Source organism: Diabrotica undecimpunctata, chromosome 9 (genome assembly GCF_040954645.1).
Source record: "Diabrotica undecimpunctata isolate CICGRU chromosome 9, icDiaUnde3, whole genome shotgun sequence".
Classification (NCBI taxonomy): domain Eukaryota; kingdom Metazoa; phylum Arthropoda; class Insecta; order Coleoptera; family Chrysomelidae; genus Diabrotica; species Diabrotica undecimpunctata.
Window position 1 is genome coordinate 130,738,848 of NC_092811.1, and position 19,391 is coordinate 130,758,238.

Sequence of the window (19,391 nt, forward strand, 5' to 3'; positions counted from 1 at the left end):
AAGGATTTATTAAGATATTTTTCTAAAAAGCATTTAAAACTAGGGTTATTAACTTTATATAGAGGAATCACCATCTGGCATAATTCAAATTTAAATTTAAATTTTCTTCCTCCTTTTTTTTGAACTGCTTAAACTATCCCGCACAGATATTTGGGCTAACTTAGAGGAATTTAATTTTTCTAAATTACGTTTATGAAGTGGGGTTCCACAATGCTGGTCAATAAAGTACTTTTTTCTACTTGAAATCTGAGAATTAAAAAAAAAATAATTAGAATTCTAAAACCGCTTTAGAATTTAGTTATGTTGTGGGACGAGAAAAAAAGAGAAAAAATAAAACTTACCGATTTGCCGCATGGTTTACAAAATGCTGCATCTCTTTCTAGAGAAAGTTCCGAATAAGGTGCTATCCATAGCCTTAATTTAGATGTCATCTTTTCACACAAATGTCTAAAACGTTTTAAAACGTGTTCTTTGCTTTTCGGTATACACAACAAAACTAAACTAGGATATAGCAATTTGTGACTAAACTCTGATACAGTAACCGACTGTACAACTGATAATAAACTAATAAAGCTTAGGGTTTTCCAAATAGTTAACCCTCAAGTCTCGATCAGGTACATTTTCCTAGAAATCTGTTATATAAACAAATCATTGATATTTTTATTATTGACCCAAAATTTTATTATAGAATGGTTTAGTAATAGAATAATATCATGGGTAGTACCATGAAATTTTAAAAAAGGCACAAATAGGCGGAATTTACGAAAAAAGGCAAAAAGTGCAAAAAACAATTATAATAGGCAAAATAGGCAAAAAAAGGCATTTTGCCTATAATCCGAGCTTTATTTATAAGTGGATAAGAAAGTCATATAAAGAGATTTCCCAAAAAAATACAATACTTTATTTGGAACTGTATTTCGTGCTTTTTTCTCCCGAAGCAAAGCTTCTATACTGTCGTTGTATTTTACTTTTTTCTCTATAGTGAAATGCTGATGCAAGCGTCACAGAACTAGCGTCACAAAATGCAGTCGTCACGAGTAGCGTCATGGAATAGCGGGTCTTCAAATCGATTCACTACTCTCGATCAATTCGTTTCTATAAATAGTCATTATATATCTACTCTAAGCAGGTTTACAGTAAAAGAAAATAAAAGATCGATGCTAAAATTCGATTCGTAACGACTCTCGAACGTCAAATTTCATCATAAATGTCAAAAGTCATTCCATCCAATTAATAACAATATAAAATAGTCTGATTAATAACGCCCAATATCATAATCAATTTAAATGTGAACATTATATAAATTAAAAGTCCGCTTTAAGTGTAAATTTCAGTTTTCTTAAGTTCGAATTAATCAAAAAATGATTTTATATAATACAGTGTGGAAACCACTTATGGAATAAAATTGTTTGTGTCCTTATTTTAGAAAGTAATAAAAACATTTGAGATACCTTAACTTTTAAATTTAAATGAGCGCTTTTTAAACATAAATTTGAATGTACAGGGTGATCAACGTAAGTCTGGCATAGTCCATAATCTGTATTTTAAATGAAATACCCTGTATATTTTTATGTTTTTAAAGCTTGTAGGTTTGTAGCTCACCTTGTAGGTGAAATTTTGAAATTAAGTATAATTTTCCTCAAGACAATTAATTCATAGAATACCCGAGGTAATTGATTGGATTACATTAAAATAAATGCTCAAAATCTTCTCCACCTTGTTGTTGGCAATAACACAGTCTCCTATAAAACTCCTCCCGAACTTTGTTTAAAGTTTGAGGTGAAATATTCCGTATTTCTGTAGTTATCCTTTCTTTGAGGTCTTTAATGCTAGTTGGTTGTTTTGCATATACTTTGTTCTTGAGATAACCACACAGAAAAAATTAAAAAAAAAAAAGATCTGGCGACCTAGCTAGCCACTCAATAGTACCCCTTCGTCCAATCCATTTATTGAAGAAGATCGTCCAATCAATTTATTCAAAGTAATTTTTGCACCGTAATGCTGGAACCAGACAGTTTTATGCGGTAGGGTCGAATCTATTGGATTGGGATGTAAGTTAGCCAACTGAGGAAGAACATCGTCTCTTGGCATGCTTAAATATTTTTCCGCTATCAAATTACCATCTATAAATATAGGACCAATAATATGATCTCCTATAATACCTGCCCAAACGTTCAAATTTTGAGGATACTGAGTGTGTGTCTCACGTATCCAATGAGGATTCTCCGCTGACCAATATCTACTGTTTTGTCGGTTTACCTCTCCGTTCAATGTAAATAGTGATTCATCAGAAAAAAGAATTGTATAATATATATATATATATATATATATATATATATATATATATATATATATATATATATATATATATATATATTTTTAGTGGATTTTCTTGGGCTTAGATTGTTATTGTAAAATTAATTAGGTCTATTAATAGGATCGGATAATCTGTTCGATCCTATTAATAGACCTCAGGCCATTAAAAAAGCAAAAACAGCACTAACACTTAATTCATACCCACATCACCTTATCGACAACACTTTTAAATCGCGACTGCATAAATTTTACAATAACAATAATAACAATGAAACCAACACGGTAAAGAAAAACTATATGTCTCTTCCCTATATAAAAGGATTATCAGAACAAATTGCAAATCTGCTGTCCAAACATAATATTACGGTTGCTCATAAAGGGCACAATCATTTGAAAAAGAATTTTACAAGATTAAAAACAAAAACCCCTCTATTAAAAAGATCGCATGTTGTATATGAAATTCCCCTGCTCGAATTGTGATGGAGGTTTATATTGGACAAACCAGTCAGCTACTTAACTCAAGAATACGTTGCCACAAATATGACAAAAAAAACCTCAACCGCCCTCACAAAACATGAAAACGAAAAAAAAAATAAATTTGATTTTGAGAAAACCGAGATCCTAAAAAGTGAACCCAACAGGAAAAAGAGAGAGCTTCTAGAGTCTATACAAATAAAAAAAAATAATAATGCAATAAATGATAAAAAAGATGTCAAAAATTTGAACAAAATATATTTTAACTTAATTTAAAAACGCATAAAAAGACAATCTCAGAACGCCTATGATGTTAAAATAACTGGTTGTTTAAACGATAAACTAACTTCAATAAACAACACATTAGATCTAAATATATTTTACATGTAGTGACTTAGTGGGTAGTCCTATGTTTTTAATATTATTTTAATTGTGACGTCTACTTGTTAGTAACAAATTTTTACATGCTTGGTAAGTCAAAAGTTTAACTTTTAAATCGTATTATGTCTATCATAAAATGTTTTTTTAGTCAATATTACTTCTTGAAAAAGGCATGGATTTCCTGCCGAAACGTCGAAAAAATATATGAAAATGCCTTAGTATCAAATCAAATTTTTTATGAACCTAAGCCCAAGAAAATCCACTAAAAAATATATATTAAGGTTCAAGAACTAAACTCAAACTATATATATATATATATATATATATATAATATATATATATATATATATATATATATATATATATATGTATAATCAGGGATTCTACAGTATTCATTGACTTCCCTCGCTCAACCGTTTCCATCTCTCTCTCTGTTGTCTCGTTCTCCATGGTTTAGGCCTCTCTTACTCATGGCGTCGTCTAACTTCGTTCCTCCAGGATTTTCGGGGTCGTCCTCTTTTCTTCCTTCCTATGGGGCTCCATTCAGTTATTCTCTTTATCCATCTGCTGTCGCTAGTTCTTCTTACATGTCTATACCATTTAGTCTTTATTGTTCTATATATGTTAGTATGTCTGTTTCTATTGATGTTCTTTACTTTATTTCGTCATTACTTCTCTTATTCATTCTTGTTACTCTGCAGCATCTTCGCAGGCATTCCATCTCTGTTGCTACTATCTTACTGCTGTTTTTCTTGTTTATAATCCAATTTTCAGCCCCATATGTCATAATACTTCGCACTAATGTTTTATAAATCTATATTTTGTCTTCATATTTAGGTGTCTATCCCACCATACTGAGTTAAGTTGTCAGATTGCTGTTCTTGTTTGTCCTAATTTTTGTGTAATTTCTTCCAGTGTTGTTGCCTTTTTCGTAATTATAAACCCAAGTATTTGAATTTATCATTTCCTTTGATTGTTACGTTGTCATCAATCTGTAGATTGTCATCTTCTATGTCTTCTTCACTTGTAGATAGGTTCGCGAGGTTAATATTAAAAAGAAAAAAGAGGTTAATAAAAAAAGAATTGTGCCAAGAGCTATTTCATTTGTGTTAATTTTATCCATCATTCTTTCGCAAAAATCCATTCTACGATCTGGATCGTCTTCTGTTAGCTCCTACACAAAAGTCAAATTATATGGATGAACTTTTTCTTCATGGAGACTTTCTTAATTTAATATTTTCTTCCATACAGTAAATATTGTAAAGAATCAAGATCAATAGTCACATCAAACTTAGAATGTCTGCGTCAGAATTATATGACAATTATTCTGTCCAGTAAGTTGATGTTTTTTCCTAATAAAAAATACTAATAAAAATCAACTACTTAAACTAATTTCCTAAATCGTGTTCCAATCGCGACAATAAATTTTTATAGAATGTTAAATATTCAACTCAGTCGATTAATTGTTCACATTTAGCGTGACGTAAGAGAAAACACAGAGCAATCCGTGTTTGGCGCATTTTTAATATTTATTTATTTTAATATATAACAGTATGAATTATGGTAATAGCCATTTTATTGTTTATATGTGACGTTAATATTCCGATCTCATTAAATAAAATGTGATACATTAACTTATTTTTCCACGAACAATGCCACGAGCTCACTTTTTGTTTCCTGTTCTTTGTTTAGGCATATACTTACTGCGTACACTTTAATGAATACAATCACATGCCAAAAAGGTCGAGAAAATATGGCAGATATTTTGCACAGCTCGTGGAATAGGCGTTGTGCTCACCATCTAACGGTAAAATGAACCATTGTCGAAGAACTGCAAACGTTTCTTCATTAGAACATCTATTTAAAGTCAAACTATTTAAAGTAGCATTGGATCTGGCTGAATTAACTTTCTTGATGCTTTGAGAGACGAAAAAATCATTCATTGCTATTGGAGAAGATCAAATCGCAAAATCAAGAAGCCCTAGCGTTGGCTTCATCTGAAATAGTTGCAACTTTATTAGAAGACGGACGAATTGCACATTCTGCCTTGAAATTGCCATTGAACATGCAAATCAATGCAACAACAGCTTGCAACATCGTCAAAAACAGCGCAATGGCGAAGATTTTACAGGTATGCAAATTAATCGTTTGGGGAGGAATGTACGATGGCCCTAAATAGGTCATTGAAGGCACTGGACAGACGTTTCAAAGATATTCGTGATAACCAATACGTTTCTGATGGAGCCATGATTCTATTGTCATGTGACAAAATCAAACTGCAATTGTGTTTTGGAAGGCGTTGTTAAACTTTGCCATGGAGGATGTCATGATCCCACGTATAGCGACGATTCCAACAGACTTACCATTTGATTTTAAGCGTTTACAATTTTCCGTTCATTTGGCTTTTGCAATGACGATAAACAAATACGAAAGCCTATCGTTGGAAGTTTATCAGAAAGCATCAATTTGACTAAAATTTTTGTACATTTTTGTACAGAATGTTTATGAGTATTTTTTTTACTTAATTTTTAATTATTGAACTGTAATTCTAAGATGGTATAAAGTGAAACCTTAAAGTAAACATCTTAAGATAGACAGAAATATTTCAATTGTGGTTTTAATAAAGAAAGATGATTTGTAAGATAAAAAGAGAGAAAATCAACGCTAAAAAAACATTAAATAAATTTAATTGACTTACCGATTGTGCGCTTTCCACCTAGAAAAAAGATGTAAATACTGCCTACATTGTATATACATAAATACAACACCTCCAGTCGATCCTACCGATACTACCACAAGTTTAGTCCAAAAAGGCCAAGCTGTAACAATATTATTAGTATTATTAACAGCAACTAAAGCATAATTATAATATTCTTAATAGTTTTAACATTATAATATGATCTTATTTAGTTATATATCTTTTAATTGAGTGGCTCAGTTCCATACTTGCCTAACCCACAATTTTTCATATTTCGCGCTTTTGTGCTCTTTCGCTTTAAAATGATCTTATCTGTCTGTGCCAAAGTTACCTATCCCGATATTTAACATAAAACAAGGCTGACACCTATGATCAACTTTTGCAAACAAAACTTGCTTTGACACCTTTGACACTGTTTGAGCCAGTCTTGCCTAAACCACTAAACATGGCGTCGGCAAGCAACGAGACGTTTACATTATCAAACATATCAGGTGACGATAGCGATAACGACAAAAACTATGTGCCAGATGACGAAAGTACAGGTAAGATTAATGTGTTTACTGTATATATTTTTTATTTCCACTTTACGTAATTGTCTTTTTTGCATAAAAACAAAATGAGGGTTAGGCATATTTTTGCTCTTACTCAGAACAAAAACTAATAAATCAAGTTAGATATAATATTTTTGATGAAAAGTAGTAAAATCTTATTTTAAATCAATACAAAATATCATTTTACCGTTTATAGTTTGGTTTAGTTTATTATTACTGACTCTCCACATATTTTATTATTGTATTTTGGTCGCATTAAATAATTTTGTTGAATAGGCATGTCTGGCCCTGAATATATTGCGAGTGTTCCTTGAAACATTTAAGTCATCATAAATTTCTAAAATATTTTTAGAGAATCTAATTTCTATTTTTTTTCTCTAGATGAGAGTCAAGGTGAGCAGAATGCGATTAGAAATCCAAATAATCTGCAGAATGGACGAAAACGTATAAGAAAACCTCAAACACATAAAAAATTCATAAGAAAAGAGAAACGTGCTCGTGGTCAAGAATATGTTTCCGCAACAGGAAAAGTCGTCTCAAATAAGACCTGTGATATGACAGATTGTGAATGCCACCTTCGCTTTTTACAAAAAATACCGCAAGCTAGAAGAAAGCAAATTTTTGAAGCATTCTACAGTATGAATTGGGACATGAAGCAATCATTCCTCGGTGGTCAGATACAAGTTTCACACGTTTCCAGGAAATACACAAAAAAGGAAAATAGTCGTAGAGAAAAAACCCGAAAGTACATTCTTCAAGATGATAGCGGCGAAGATAAAGTAGTTTGTAAAAAGTTTTTTAAAGGAACTCTAGCAGTCTGCGATGGCACTTTGACCAATGCATTGAAGAGAACGCAAGAAACCGGTACTCCTGTGCTTGATCGACGAGGAAAACATGTACCTCACAATAAGACTAGTTTAGAGGATGAACAAAGAGTATGTAATTTTATTGAGATATTTCCATCGTATGAAAGTCATTATTGTCGCAGGGATAGTAATAGAAAGTATCTAAATCCCGAACTCAATATGAAACTCATGTATGACTTATACAAAAGTCAGTGTACTGAAGAGGGTCATCGAGCAGTATCACTGTATATGTTTCGATACATATTCAATAGTAAATTTAACTTACATTTTCATCAACCACACAAAGACACGTGTCAAACTTGTGACGAATTTAAGGCACAAACTATTGGCACAGACAATAATAATACTAAAATTCAATATGAACTTCATTTGCGGAGAGCAGATGCAGTAAGAGATATGAAAAAAAGAGATGCAGATGAAGCTAGATCCAGCAATGGAACAAAACAAGTTATGGTTTTTGACCTTCAAAAAACTTTACCTACACCAATGTTATCAACTGGTGTAGTATATTACAAGCGACAACTATGGGTGTATAATCTCGGTATCCATTATGAGGTAAATAATGTTGGCCACATGCATGTTTGGGGCGAACACACAGCTTAAAGAGGAGCCCAAGAAGTAGCGTCCTGTCTTATTTATCACATTCAGAACTGCTTACCATCAGCAACCAGAGAAATCACTCTTTACAGCGATAGTTGCGGTGGTCAAAATCGCAACATTAAAGTTGTATTGGCACTGAGTAATATTTTGCAAAACTCGGAAATTGAAAAAATTGATTTAAAATTTTTTATACCTGGCCATAGCTTTTCTAGCTGCGATCAAGATTTTGGTGTAATAGAAAGAGAGAAAAAGTATCATCCTCAAATTTTTCATCCAAATGATTGGATGAATGTAATTAAAAAGGCTAAAAAGAAAACACCAAAATTTGTTGTGCATCAGATGACAGCAGATCACTTTTTTACTACAAGAAGTTTGGAAGAGTCCATAACTTACAGAAAAATATCTGTAGAGAAGGAAAAAGTAGAATGGCTCAAAATCAGATGGATACAACTACGTAAAAAGGAGCCCAAAACGATGTACTATAAATACAATTGTATCGAAAATGATGATCTCTTGATCTAGTAAACTTGATTTAACAAAAAGAGTTGGTCGTGGTAGACCTGTAATTACTGATTTGCCTGTTGAACTACCATTGTTGTATCCTCATGGACGACCTATTACAAAGGAAAAAAAGAAAGATTTAATCGATCTTCTTAAATATATACCTCCAGAACATCACAATTTTTATAGATCGCTTCAATCAGGGATCATTGAAGAAACAACGGGAGATTCAATTGAGTCTGACGTTGAAAATGATCAATAAAATAATTTATCGACCTACTTTATCGTTGCCTAGCCAATAACTGTATAACTTAATTTAATGTTAGTGTTAGCGCCAAAGTTGCCTACAAGTTTTTATCAAAAGTATAATTCACGTGTTCATATTTAATTTTTCTTTGTATAACTTTTAGTTTAAGTAATATCTTGTTTATTTACAAAATATATTAAAATGTTTCTACATCGAGTGCTTTTTTTATTATCGCCAATTTACTTTACATCAACTTTCTGACTTATAATGAAAATGCGGCTTAGGCAAGTATGGAACTGAGCCACTCAATTACTGATTACATTATACACACATCAAAATAAACAAGGGGACAAAAACAAAATGCGAGATTATACAAGAATTTCAAATAATTGATTTCAAATATTTTTAATAAAATGGGAATAAACAAGTGTCTCGAATATAAAGTAAACATTTTTTCATAGAATTATCGAAATAGCTCTTATGAAAATTAAAAGAGAACTACATAAGTTGTAGCATTTGTAAATTCCTTGGTATATATTGAAATCCCCTCGTATGTGTTAAAATGCCAAAGAGTATTTTCAATCCTCTTTGCGTCGCGAGTTGATATGAAAACATTTTACGTTTGTTTATGTCACGGACGCATATTCTATGATATTTTTCTTTGATTTAAGCCGCTCGATACTGCGTTTCAAACAAACATCCATTTAGATCGCTGAGAATATTTTGCCGGAAAGATAATTGCGACACTCTCGCTGAGGCGTTGTCAGAGACAACTGCTTCCAGCGTTTAGTCCAAATTTTTCCTCGAATTTGAAATGTTTTTCGTTTTTTGTCCCTTTTTATGAAGACTAAGTAGTTTTGTGGCAGTTAATAGTAGCAGTTCAATGTGTAGTTGCAGTCTAAGTGAGATTTTGAAAGATTACCACATTTTGCCATTGTGTTCAGTCCTACCTGTTCCAGTTTTTTAAGGAGAAAAGTTTCCAAAGTTTGTATTCCAGTGTCCCAACTTCCAACCTCAATAATTCGCAGTGTTATATGCAGTTTTTGTTCGTGTGGCAGAGAGTTTAAGCCCAGTTCTACCCTCAGAAATTCCAGTTAAGTCTACTTTCCACCGCCAGCATTTTTGTGTAAAACCCCAGTGCAATCCAGGTAACTTTTGTGTTTAAAATTTAAAGGAAAAGTAAAAATAAACATTTTTATAAATAATTGCTTTCATGGGAAATTGTAAAGATACATTTTTATTTGCAATAATTTATTTCTGCCACAGTTTATATCTAAGTACCAATTTTTTGTAGTTTTGTTGCATCTCCCACTTGTAAACAGAGTTTGTAAACGGATAGGACATATTTAAGTTTTTCTTTTTTGTTATTTTGGTATTTATTTTTGTAACTATTAATACAGTATTTTTATATTGTCTATTTTTGTAACTATTTGTGGTGAGACAACAATAAATGTTGTCTCTTAACTAACTCTGTAACCCCTTGTTGAGTTTCATTTAAAAAGATATATTTTTCATTGCTAATAATTATTTCAATAGTTACAACTAGTTGTTGTAATCGTTATAATTTGGCACCTCAAAGCGGCGTCCATATTTTAAATAGCTAGAGGTCTTTCTTGTTGTTTTTGTTTGCCCATTTGTCCAGGAGATTCATGTAAGTACCCCTTTGTTTTATTTTTGTAGTTCCCCCAATCCAACCCCCTTGCCATTCACTTATCCACGACCCAGCTACTCCAAATAAACCCTGAGAGCCGTTCGCATAAGTTTCGATTTATTTTGCTTGCCCTATCTCTGCCCCAATAGTTTCCGTCCCCAATTTTCAACCCCCCATAGTACTACTCTATATGTTAGGCAAACTATTCGTTACAAAGTCAAAAAATGGCAAAAAAAAACTAATTTGTTGCCCCTCAACTTCCAACAAAGTAGTGTTTAGGTTAAGTTAGTATAGTGTATGACCTCCACGGTTGTGGATTATTGTCCTACATCTGTAAGGCAAACTTCTGTTCCACTCTATTAAAAGACCCTCAAACAGTTGCTGTCTTGTATTAAACGCAATATTTTGTAAAAAAATTTTATTTCAAATCTTTAGTAAAAGGTATAAATAAAATACCCAAACGGGATATAACACAAATACAGAACGTTTTCGGAATGTAAATTCCATCATCAGTGTAACAAAGTGTACATGCTATGAGCCACTATAATATATGGGTGAAAACCCTTTAAATGTTATAAATTTATAAATATGTTACATTATATGTTATTAAAAATTAGGACGTTTAAGTTTCTTTTTAATAACATATTTATAAATTTATAACATTTAAAGGGTTTTCACCCATATATTATAGTGGCTCATAGCATGTACACTTTGTTACACTGATGATGGAATTTACATTCCGAAAACGTTCTGTATTTGTGTTATATCCCGTTTGGGTATTTTATTTATACCTTTTACTAAAGATTTGAAATAAAAATTTTTTGTGATACATGGTATACAGCCAGCTACAGGAACTTAGTTTCCTAGTGGATGCATCTGCCCAATATGTCTCATATAAGCTCAATTGGGTTTAAATCTGGCGAGGGTGCAGGCCATGGTAAAACCTCAATTTCATTATCTTCGGGAAATTTTCGGTAGTATGCAGACGCTCATTGTGATGCATTAATTGAAATTGGGAATCAGCTTGTTGTGCAAAGGGTACAGCAGTAGGTTCAAGAATAATAGCGTGGTAGTGTGTTGCATTTAGAAACCGTTCCAGACAATCGAGATTGGTTCTTCCACCAATAGTGATGCCACCCCATACCATTATACATACTGTCTATGAACCTCCCGCACGAAGGCCAATCGTTCAGCATTGCCAGATCGTCTCCAAATTCTTGTCCGTGTTTTATCTGGTGCATATCCAAATCGGGACTCATCTGTGAATAAAGTAGAGGCCCACTCACATCTAACCCAAATTGCGTTTTCTTGTGCCCACTGAAGTCGATGAGCGCGATTTTCACTGGATAACACAGGCAGTCTCACAGGTCTTCAAGCATTGAACCCTACTACACCTGATGGGTCTCTTGCAGCCTCATTTTTACAGTGCGATCAAACAAAGCCTAATACCTGCAACCTAATAAAATGGTCTTCAATCTGATTGGTCAAATGGTTCAATCCTTGTACGGCCTGTATGACGTTCAACAACATCACCAGTTTCTTGATGCCTTAACCACAAACTATTAACGACACTTCTGTTCGTGTGGAGGACCCCAGCAACGCCTCTTTGATTTCTGCCAACTTGAAGGATCCCGATAGCACGCCACTGCGTTTCTCGATTTAAATGATGTCTCTCCATTGTTGGCAAGTGCAAAACTAATCCACATAGGCATCGAAAATCAAGTACCAATAAAGAAATAATACTTTTTATTTTTTACCCAAAAACGCATTTTGAAGTTTTGTTAAATTTTTTATAGCCATTTTTATCGGCATTACTGTCCAAGTTGGTACAATAATCGACAAAACAACAAAAAAGATTAAAAATATAAATTTATTTTTGGATTTGCAGTTAACATATTTAAAGCTGTTAATATAGGTGTCCGCTAGATTATTTTGATGTGTATATATCTACATTATCTCCTGCAAATTCTCACGTTCAACTTGGCTGATTCATTTGTTTGTCAAGTTCTGAGAAACCACTTGTCTAAATCCCCACATGTTATCTGGAAGTACTAGTTTTAACGTCGAAAGCAAGAAAACGCTTTTAAAATATCACATTTTTTAAAACTGTATCTAAGCTATTGCATTTCTTGAAATGGAAATGCATTTCGTAATTTTGCAACAAAAGCTAGAGATGACATCTTTAATTTATTACGCTGTACTCCACACTCCTTCGAAAGTATCGAAGTATTCGACGACCAGAGTGGTCGTTTCATAGGTACGGGAGTTTCGTTCTTACACACACAAACACAAAACCAGGCAGTAGCTAACCAGAAGTCGAAATGAGCGCAAGTAGGTATTAGCGCCGAAAGTGTCGATTCCCCCGTTGAGTGCGTCTATAGGGCTCATCTTTTTACAGCATCGCGACGCCGAAACTTTGAACGTAAGCTGCCCTGTACATGCAGTGTTCAAAAGTTGAGTGAGTTCTATCGGAATTGACAATAACTTATGAGTTACGCCAAGTGTTTTCTTCTTTTCAATCATATACATTTTATTTATGTATTTAGTACTTTAATTAATTAACCAATTTTAGTGGTTTTTGAGGCCATTTTTAAATAGGCTGTACATTGAATTTAAAATTACAAAAAGTATGAGAGGAAAACTTGAGTCAAATAGTTTCAAAATGCGAAATTATACTTTGATTTTATATAGAAAAAGATTATATCCATAAAATAAATTTTGTTTCAGTTGAAAGATTAAGGCGCAGTCTCCTTTCGAAGGTTGGTGATTCAAATGGCAATTGTAGCTTTGAAAAATGCTATACGAAAGATTTCTGTGGATGAGCAGGTCCATTCTCAGGTTCTTTCAGCCACGAGTTCTGGCGTCTTCCAACTAATCTTTTGCCCTGCACTTTACCTTTCAATATAATTTGGAATAATTCATATCTTTCACCTCTAAACACACGACCCAAGTATTGTATTTTTCTCTCTTTGATTATGCTGATTAATTATTTTTGCTTACTCATGTGTCAAAATACTTCACCATTGGTAACTTTTTTGTATCCATGGAATTCTCAGCATCCATCTGAACATATATTTCAAAGGCATCTACTTTTTTTCTGTTTCAGAGTCCATTGTCCAACTTTCACAGCCATACAGCAAAACAGAGAAAACGTAACATCTGATCATTCGAATTCTGAGCTCTAAACGAAGGTCTGATCTTGTAAAAAATGTTTTCATGTTCATGAGTATTTTCCTCGCTTGTTCCATTCTTGATAGGATTCAATAATAGCAGTGATAAGACGCAACCTTGTCGCACTCCTCGTCGGATTCTATATAGTTTATAGCTCTATAGTGTTTGGTGCCAATATAGTTCTGAGATAATTCGCAAGTCTTGTTCGTCAATTCCAGTTGTTCTCAGAATTTCGATCATCTTATGATGGTTAACGCGGTTAAACGCTTTTAGATAATCAATAAAACAAGCATAAACATCTACATTCATGTCTCTGCATCGTTGTGTTAACACATTTAACACAACGCAAAAAGAGGTTCTCGTGTTCTCAGTCCATTTCGAAATCCGAATTCAGTATCATTCATCTGAAATTCACACTTCCTGTAAATTCGTGTATAAACGGTTTTGAGAAAAGTTTTAAGGACATAATACTACATTACTGTAAAAAGTTTACCACGAGAACAACTTTATTTATAACAAAATTATTATAATTATTGAGGAAATATATTGAAAATTATAGATTTTATTAAATTGAGAAAATTATATTGCAGACTTACCAATCAGTCCTTTCCTTACTTCTTCAGCCGCTCTATCTATTAAAACAAATAAGGACCAAATAACACAGACAGCCGCTACGAAGTGGAAGAGAATGGCACATAAAAGTCTCCGTCTCTCGACGCTTGTCATTTCTAATATCCGCCACTGCAACAAAAGAGAAAAATATCTTTTATTTATTGTACCATTAAGTCGTTGGACTGTAGTCGGAAAAAATTAAAAAAGGACCCATTTTGACAAAAAAATGGAAATGTAGTAGTTTTCGAAAAAGATATTTAAAAACTGTTTTACATTTTTGAAGCGAAGCTGGGGTTATATTACTTTTTCTCTAGGGTAAAATGCTCACGCCATCGTCACGAAATTAGCATTACGAAATAGTTGGTAGAGTCCATTTACACGAGGAGGAGGGTCCGTTATACATGTAAATTTTTTCAATTTTATTAAAATCTATAACAAAGCAGTTTATGTACTTTGGAATTTACAAAAAATTGTTATGATGTCCATTGATGACCATTTTTATAAGTCCAACAGTTAAAAATTCCGAAAAAGTGGTAAAAAAGGCCAAAAAGAAAAGAAACAAAAGGAATAAAAAAAAATATAACGGAGATATTGCGCTTCTTTTTCAATTTATCTTCATATTTGTTTTAATAAAAACTGAAAGCAATCAATGAATTTCTGTTGCATCAAAATCGGTGACATAAATAATGGTCTTGACGCTGCAAAATATTTACGCGAGCAATGAAGAAATTTCATTTAAAATTTAAATGAATGATATATAAATAACACCGGCGTCCCTTCACCTTTTAAATCAAGGTTAATGTTAACAATATAGAATAAATATCTACCTTATATAGATACTACAACGAACAAGAGACGATTACGTATAAAAAATGCAATTCACGCATCAAAAAAACTAATAACAACAATAATGACAAGGCTCTTTTTTCATAGAAGAATAAGGTTGATAATTATGAAGTTATAATGTAAACAATATGTAAATCAAAACAGGGTGCACGTCATTTTTAGTCTTATATCTTATTTTGACGCGAAAACCAAGATTAATTACATGCAAAACATATTCCAAGATAATACATATGCAATAATATGCAAAACATATTCTTCTTAGTTGTCTTTCAGAGTACTACAGTAGGCGCCAGTTACGAAGATCCAGCGCAAATCCTTATTTTCGTACCGATTCGACCCGAACGCGCCTTGCTTACATTTTTTAATCCACGCTGGCAGTAGCGCAGCGGCAACTATTCGGTGCCGTTAATTATATAAAAAGTAGGCAAACGCCACATGCGCGAGGTTAGATCTTCCTATGTGGCGTTTACAGTATGAAACAATTCACAACAGAATTGAAACATTCCACACCCTTAAATCACTCAAGCTTCAGTCTGCTTTAAAATTTCAGAATTCCTAGAAATCATGCAGGTTGCCAAAACCATCCCACGTTAGCCTAATGCCATTCAAATCATCAGAAAGTTCGTCTGAATTAACATTTGGCATCCCATTCATTTTAACGTTATCGTAACGATAGGCGCGATCCTCCAGGCTTCTCTGAAGTTTTTTCCAGGTCCAGAAAACAACCTGCGATAGTCCTCCAATACTTCAGACTTCCATTATGTCGTTTAGAGACCTAAAAATTTCTGAATTGTATTGACGTATTCCAGTGCCCTAAAGTTTTCCAGAAGCAACTAAAATATTTAAGGTTCACCTAAAATCCTTCAGAAATCACAGTCGATCCACTGAACAATTCCAGCTTCCAGAAAGTCTTTCAGAGACCCTAGAACTATTGTGCGACACTCTCGTAATATTATGACTAGACTTCGGCAAATATGCAAACAAAATGGAGAAAATATGCGCATAAATATGCACGTGTTTACCCGAAAATATGCAAATATTTTACAAAATATGCATACAAATAAATAAAAAAATCGTAAAATAGTAACAATTTTATTTAAAAAAAAAAGTGTACATAACTAAATATTTCCTACTATTCATTAAGATTTACATTTATTTTAAGTAACTACATCATTTTTAAGTATGAATAAACTTATTTAGAATTATGGTAACAATAAATGACCAAGTGGTGTTCAAAATTTTCTAACAAAAACTTGTGGCTTCTGCCTGAGTACATATATTTATATATGGAAAAACTTCGTTCAACATCAACTGATGTAACGGGAGCATTTTTCAAACTAACCAAAACATTTGGTTCTAAATTAATTGTTTCCGAAATATTTCCAGCTAGAACACTGACTACTTCAGAAAGAATATGGTAACCTTTATTTTTTTTCCATAGTAGCTTCAAATTTTTTTAAAATATCTTTTCCAATATTACCTCTAACGTTCCGACAACATGACGCAAATTCTTTTATTAATGCTGTACTTTCGAACAATGACAGTTTTGGTGATTCTGAGTAATTGTTTTTTGAACAAAACTAATTGATTTTATAAATGAAAGTTCTTGTTGAAGCAAGTTACTCTGAAAAGTTTGTTTAGAATCCAAAAGAGATTGGGAACTTTCATCTATTAACGTATCAATTATGTTCTTTATTTTAACAAAATGATCTGCATAAAAATTAGCTGCTTCTAACCATGTTCCCCATCGCGTTAAAATAGGTTGTGGTGGAAGAGGAATGTTAGGTAGCATTTCTTTATAAAGTTGAATTCTTATAGGAGATTTGAGAAATACTTTTTTGACACTGGATATCATGGTATTTACAAGAGGAAACTTTTTTCGTATTTCCTCTGCAACTCTGTTTAATCTATGCGCTACACAAGTAACATGTATTAAATCTGGGAAAAATATTTTTAAATTTTGTCCTGCTTTCACCATATAAGGAGCAGCATCCGATAAAATAAGCAGTAATTTATTAGAAGGAATAGTTGTCGGAAGAAAAAAAGTTGCTAATGTTTCATGTATAAAACGCGAAATTGTTAAAGCATTTGTTTTCTCAAGTTGCTGGCATGAAATAAGATGAGATTTTGGTAAGGTATCTTCTTTAAGAACACCAATCAATAAATGAGCAATATACTTTCCTGAGGAATCAGTGGTTTCGTCTACAGATATGTAAAAATAATTATCTGCAATTTCTTCCTTAATATTAATTAACACCGACGAGTATAGCCCGTTCACATTATTTCTTCTTAGAGACCGATCACTTGGAACATTAAGTTTGCAATATTTTTTTAGAAACGAACTAAAATTTACATTTGCTAATTTTGAAAGCGGTATGTTTGCAGACACTAATGCGCGACACAAGTCTTCATTAAAAGTTTCTTGCTCATCTAATTTTTTTGAAGTAGATTGGAAACATTTAGCCATTGAAGTTTGATGTTTTCCTCCTATTTTTCCTTTTTTTGCAATGTGTGAAGCAGTTCTCACATGTTGGTCTATCTGAAATTTCTTCTCACATGCTATCTATAAATAAAAATAAAAACCTTTATTTTAACCCAACCTTTAAAATATAAAAATATACAAGGTGTTTTTGGTTAATCAAATAACTGGTTTGGAAAAAAACACTCGCTAAGTGTTTTAAATGCAGTATTAATCCACAAATTAATTTTTGTTACTAACCATTAGTACATCATATAACTTATTTTAAAATTCAACAAAAGTTTTTTTTTTGTTAATTCAATTACAATAAAAATAATTGTGTTTTAGAATTCGCTGACTTCATAAAAAAAAGTAAAGGTGAAAAATTTTTCTAAATACACACCATTGTATTGTACCATGGACAATTTTTTCTCACTAAAGGAAGCTATTTTTCATTTAAAAACAACCTACGAGTACTAAATTTCAAGTAAATACGTTTATTGGTTTTAAAGTTATTGTTGTTATTAACTAAAAGAATTTAATTTTTTTTAAATTTTAACACCCTGTATCTCGAAAAGTATCTACAGTCAAACGTTGTAAGTGTCATTTGGAAACACCCTGTATGTATGAAATATTAGATATTTAATAGAAAATATTAGATACTTACAATTTTGCCACAGACTGAACAGTAGATTTTTCCCATATCCATAGACAGCTCTTTATAAGGTTTAATCCAAGTTGAAGCACTGGTTGTTTTAGGCATTATAAAATCACAATCTTCCTTTTTGTTACGCACAACGAGTGTTTACGCTTTAAATATCAAAACAAAAATGATTTACAAATCTGAGCATCAAATTAGAAATGTTTAGGTACCTAATTCAATAAACTGGGAGATTTTGGAAAATCCCTAAATTAGGAACAAAACTATTAGCCGTTTACCTGCTGTTAAGATACAATAAATTGTAGATAGATTTGGGGATTAGATCATAAAATGCAAATGAGCAAACCCTTAGCGATTATCCAATAACTGAATGCCTCAGTGACCGAGACTTTCTAAGAATGTTGAGGGCTACTTAAATTGATCTTCTTTGAAATTGTAAATGTTTTGTACCTGTAGAGATTACGTACTTAGATCATTTCTTGATTAAAATGACTACAAAATTTTATACAAGAATTGAAATAAATTGGTATGTTTAAAAATTTTCAAATACAGTATAAAAATCTGAACTTTTATGCACTTTATGCAAACTTTTATACAAATATGCCAAAATATGAAATATTTGCATAAAATATGCACAATATGCAAAATATGCAATATGCATATTTGCCGAAGTCTAATTATGACTCTCTAAACCGCCTTCAAGGTTTCTTTCAAGCATTTAAAAGGCTCGATGAACAATCTACGATAGACCTGGAACATTTCAGGCTCTTCTAGGCCTTATCTAATAGTAGTAGAACTATCTTCTATTACAGGTTGGTGCTGAGAAATTTCAGTCTGTCAGATTAAGTTCCAAAATAACATAAATCATTTCAGAACATAGAATAGAATAGAAATATGCTTTATTGCCACTGAAAATTGTACAATTTTATGAACAAAGCTTACAAAAAGTCAAAAAAATAATAATTATAATTTACTAAAATTACATATATCGTCAATACCGCAAAATAAAAGATAATAAAATAAACAATCCATTGCAAAATTTAACGAAACTGCAAATTGCATAATAAAACCTTACGAACTAGTTTACAAATAAGTTTAAGCTGCTGCATGTGATACCCAAATATATATAAAAATACTTTAGTTGCTTGTAGATAAACGTACTGTAATTTCTTAGTGATTCGTTAAGAAACTCTTACACTGAATAATATGGTCTTTCAGATAGATAGGCTTTTGTCAATTTACGGAACTTAACCCTTTCATTACTGTGGGGACATATATGTCCCAGCGGATTTCAAAAAATCTACTGGCATCTACCACCAACACGCTGGATGGACGACATTAGACGAATATCCAAGAAA

General features: G+C 32.3%; 1 protein-coding gene across 1 annotated transcript in view; it reads right to left on the minus strand.

Moving 5' to 3' along the window:
• The window catches only part of LOC140451466 (E3 ubiquitin-protein ligase MARCHF8), an 85,141-nt gene that overhangs the window by 17,106 nt on the left and 48,644 nt on the right, over nt 1–19,391 (minus strand). The window contains exons 2-3 of the mRNA XM_072545289.1: nt 14,053–14,197; nt 5,870–5,990 (exon numbers count right to left, since the gene is read on the minus strand). Coding sequence (XP_072401390.1) covers nt 5,870–5,990; nt 14,053–14,197 — 266 coding nt within the window. The remainder of the gene's footprint in view (nt 1–5,869; nt 5,991–14,052; nt 14,198–19,391) is intronic.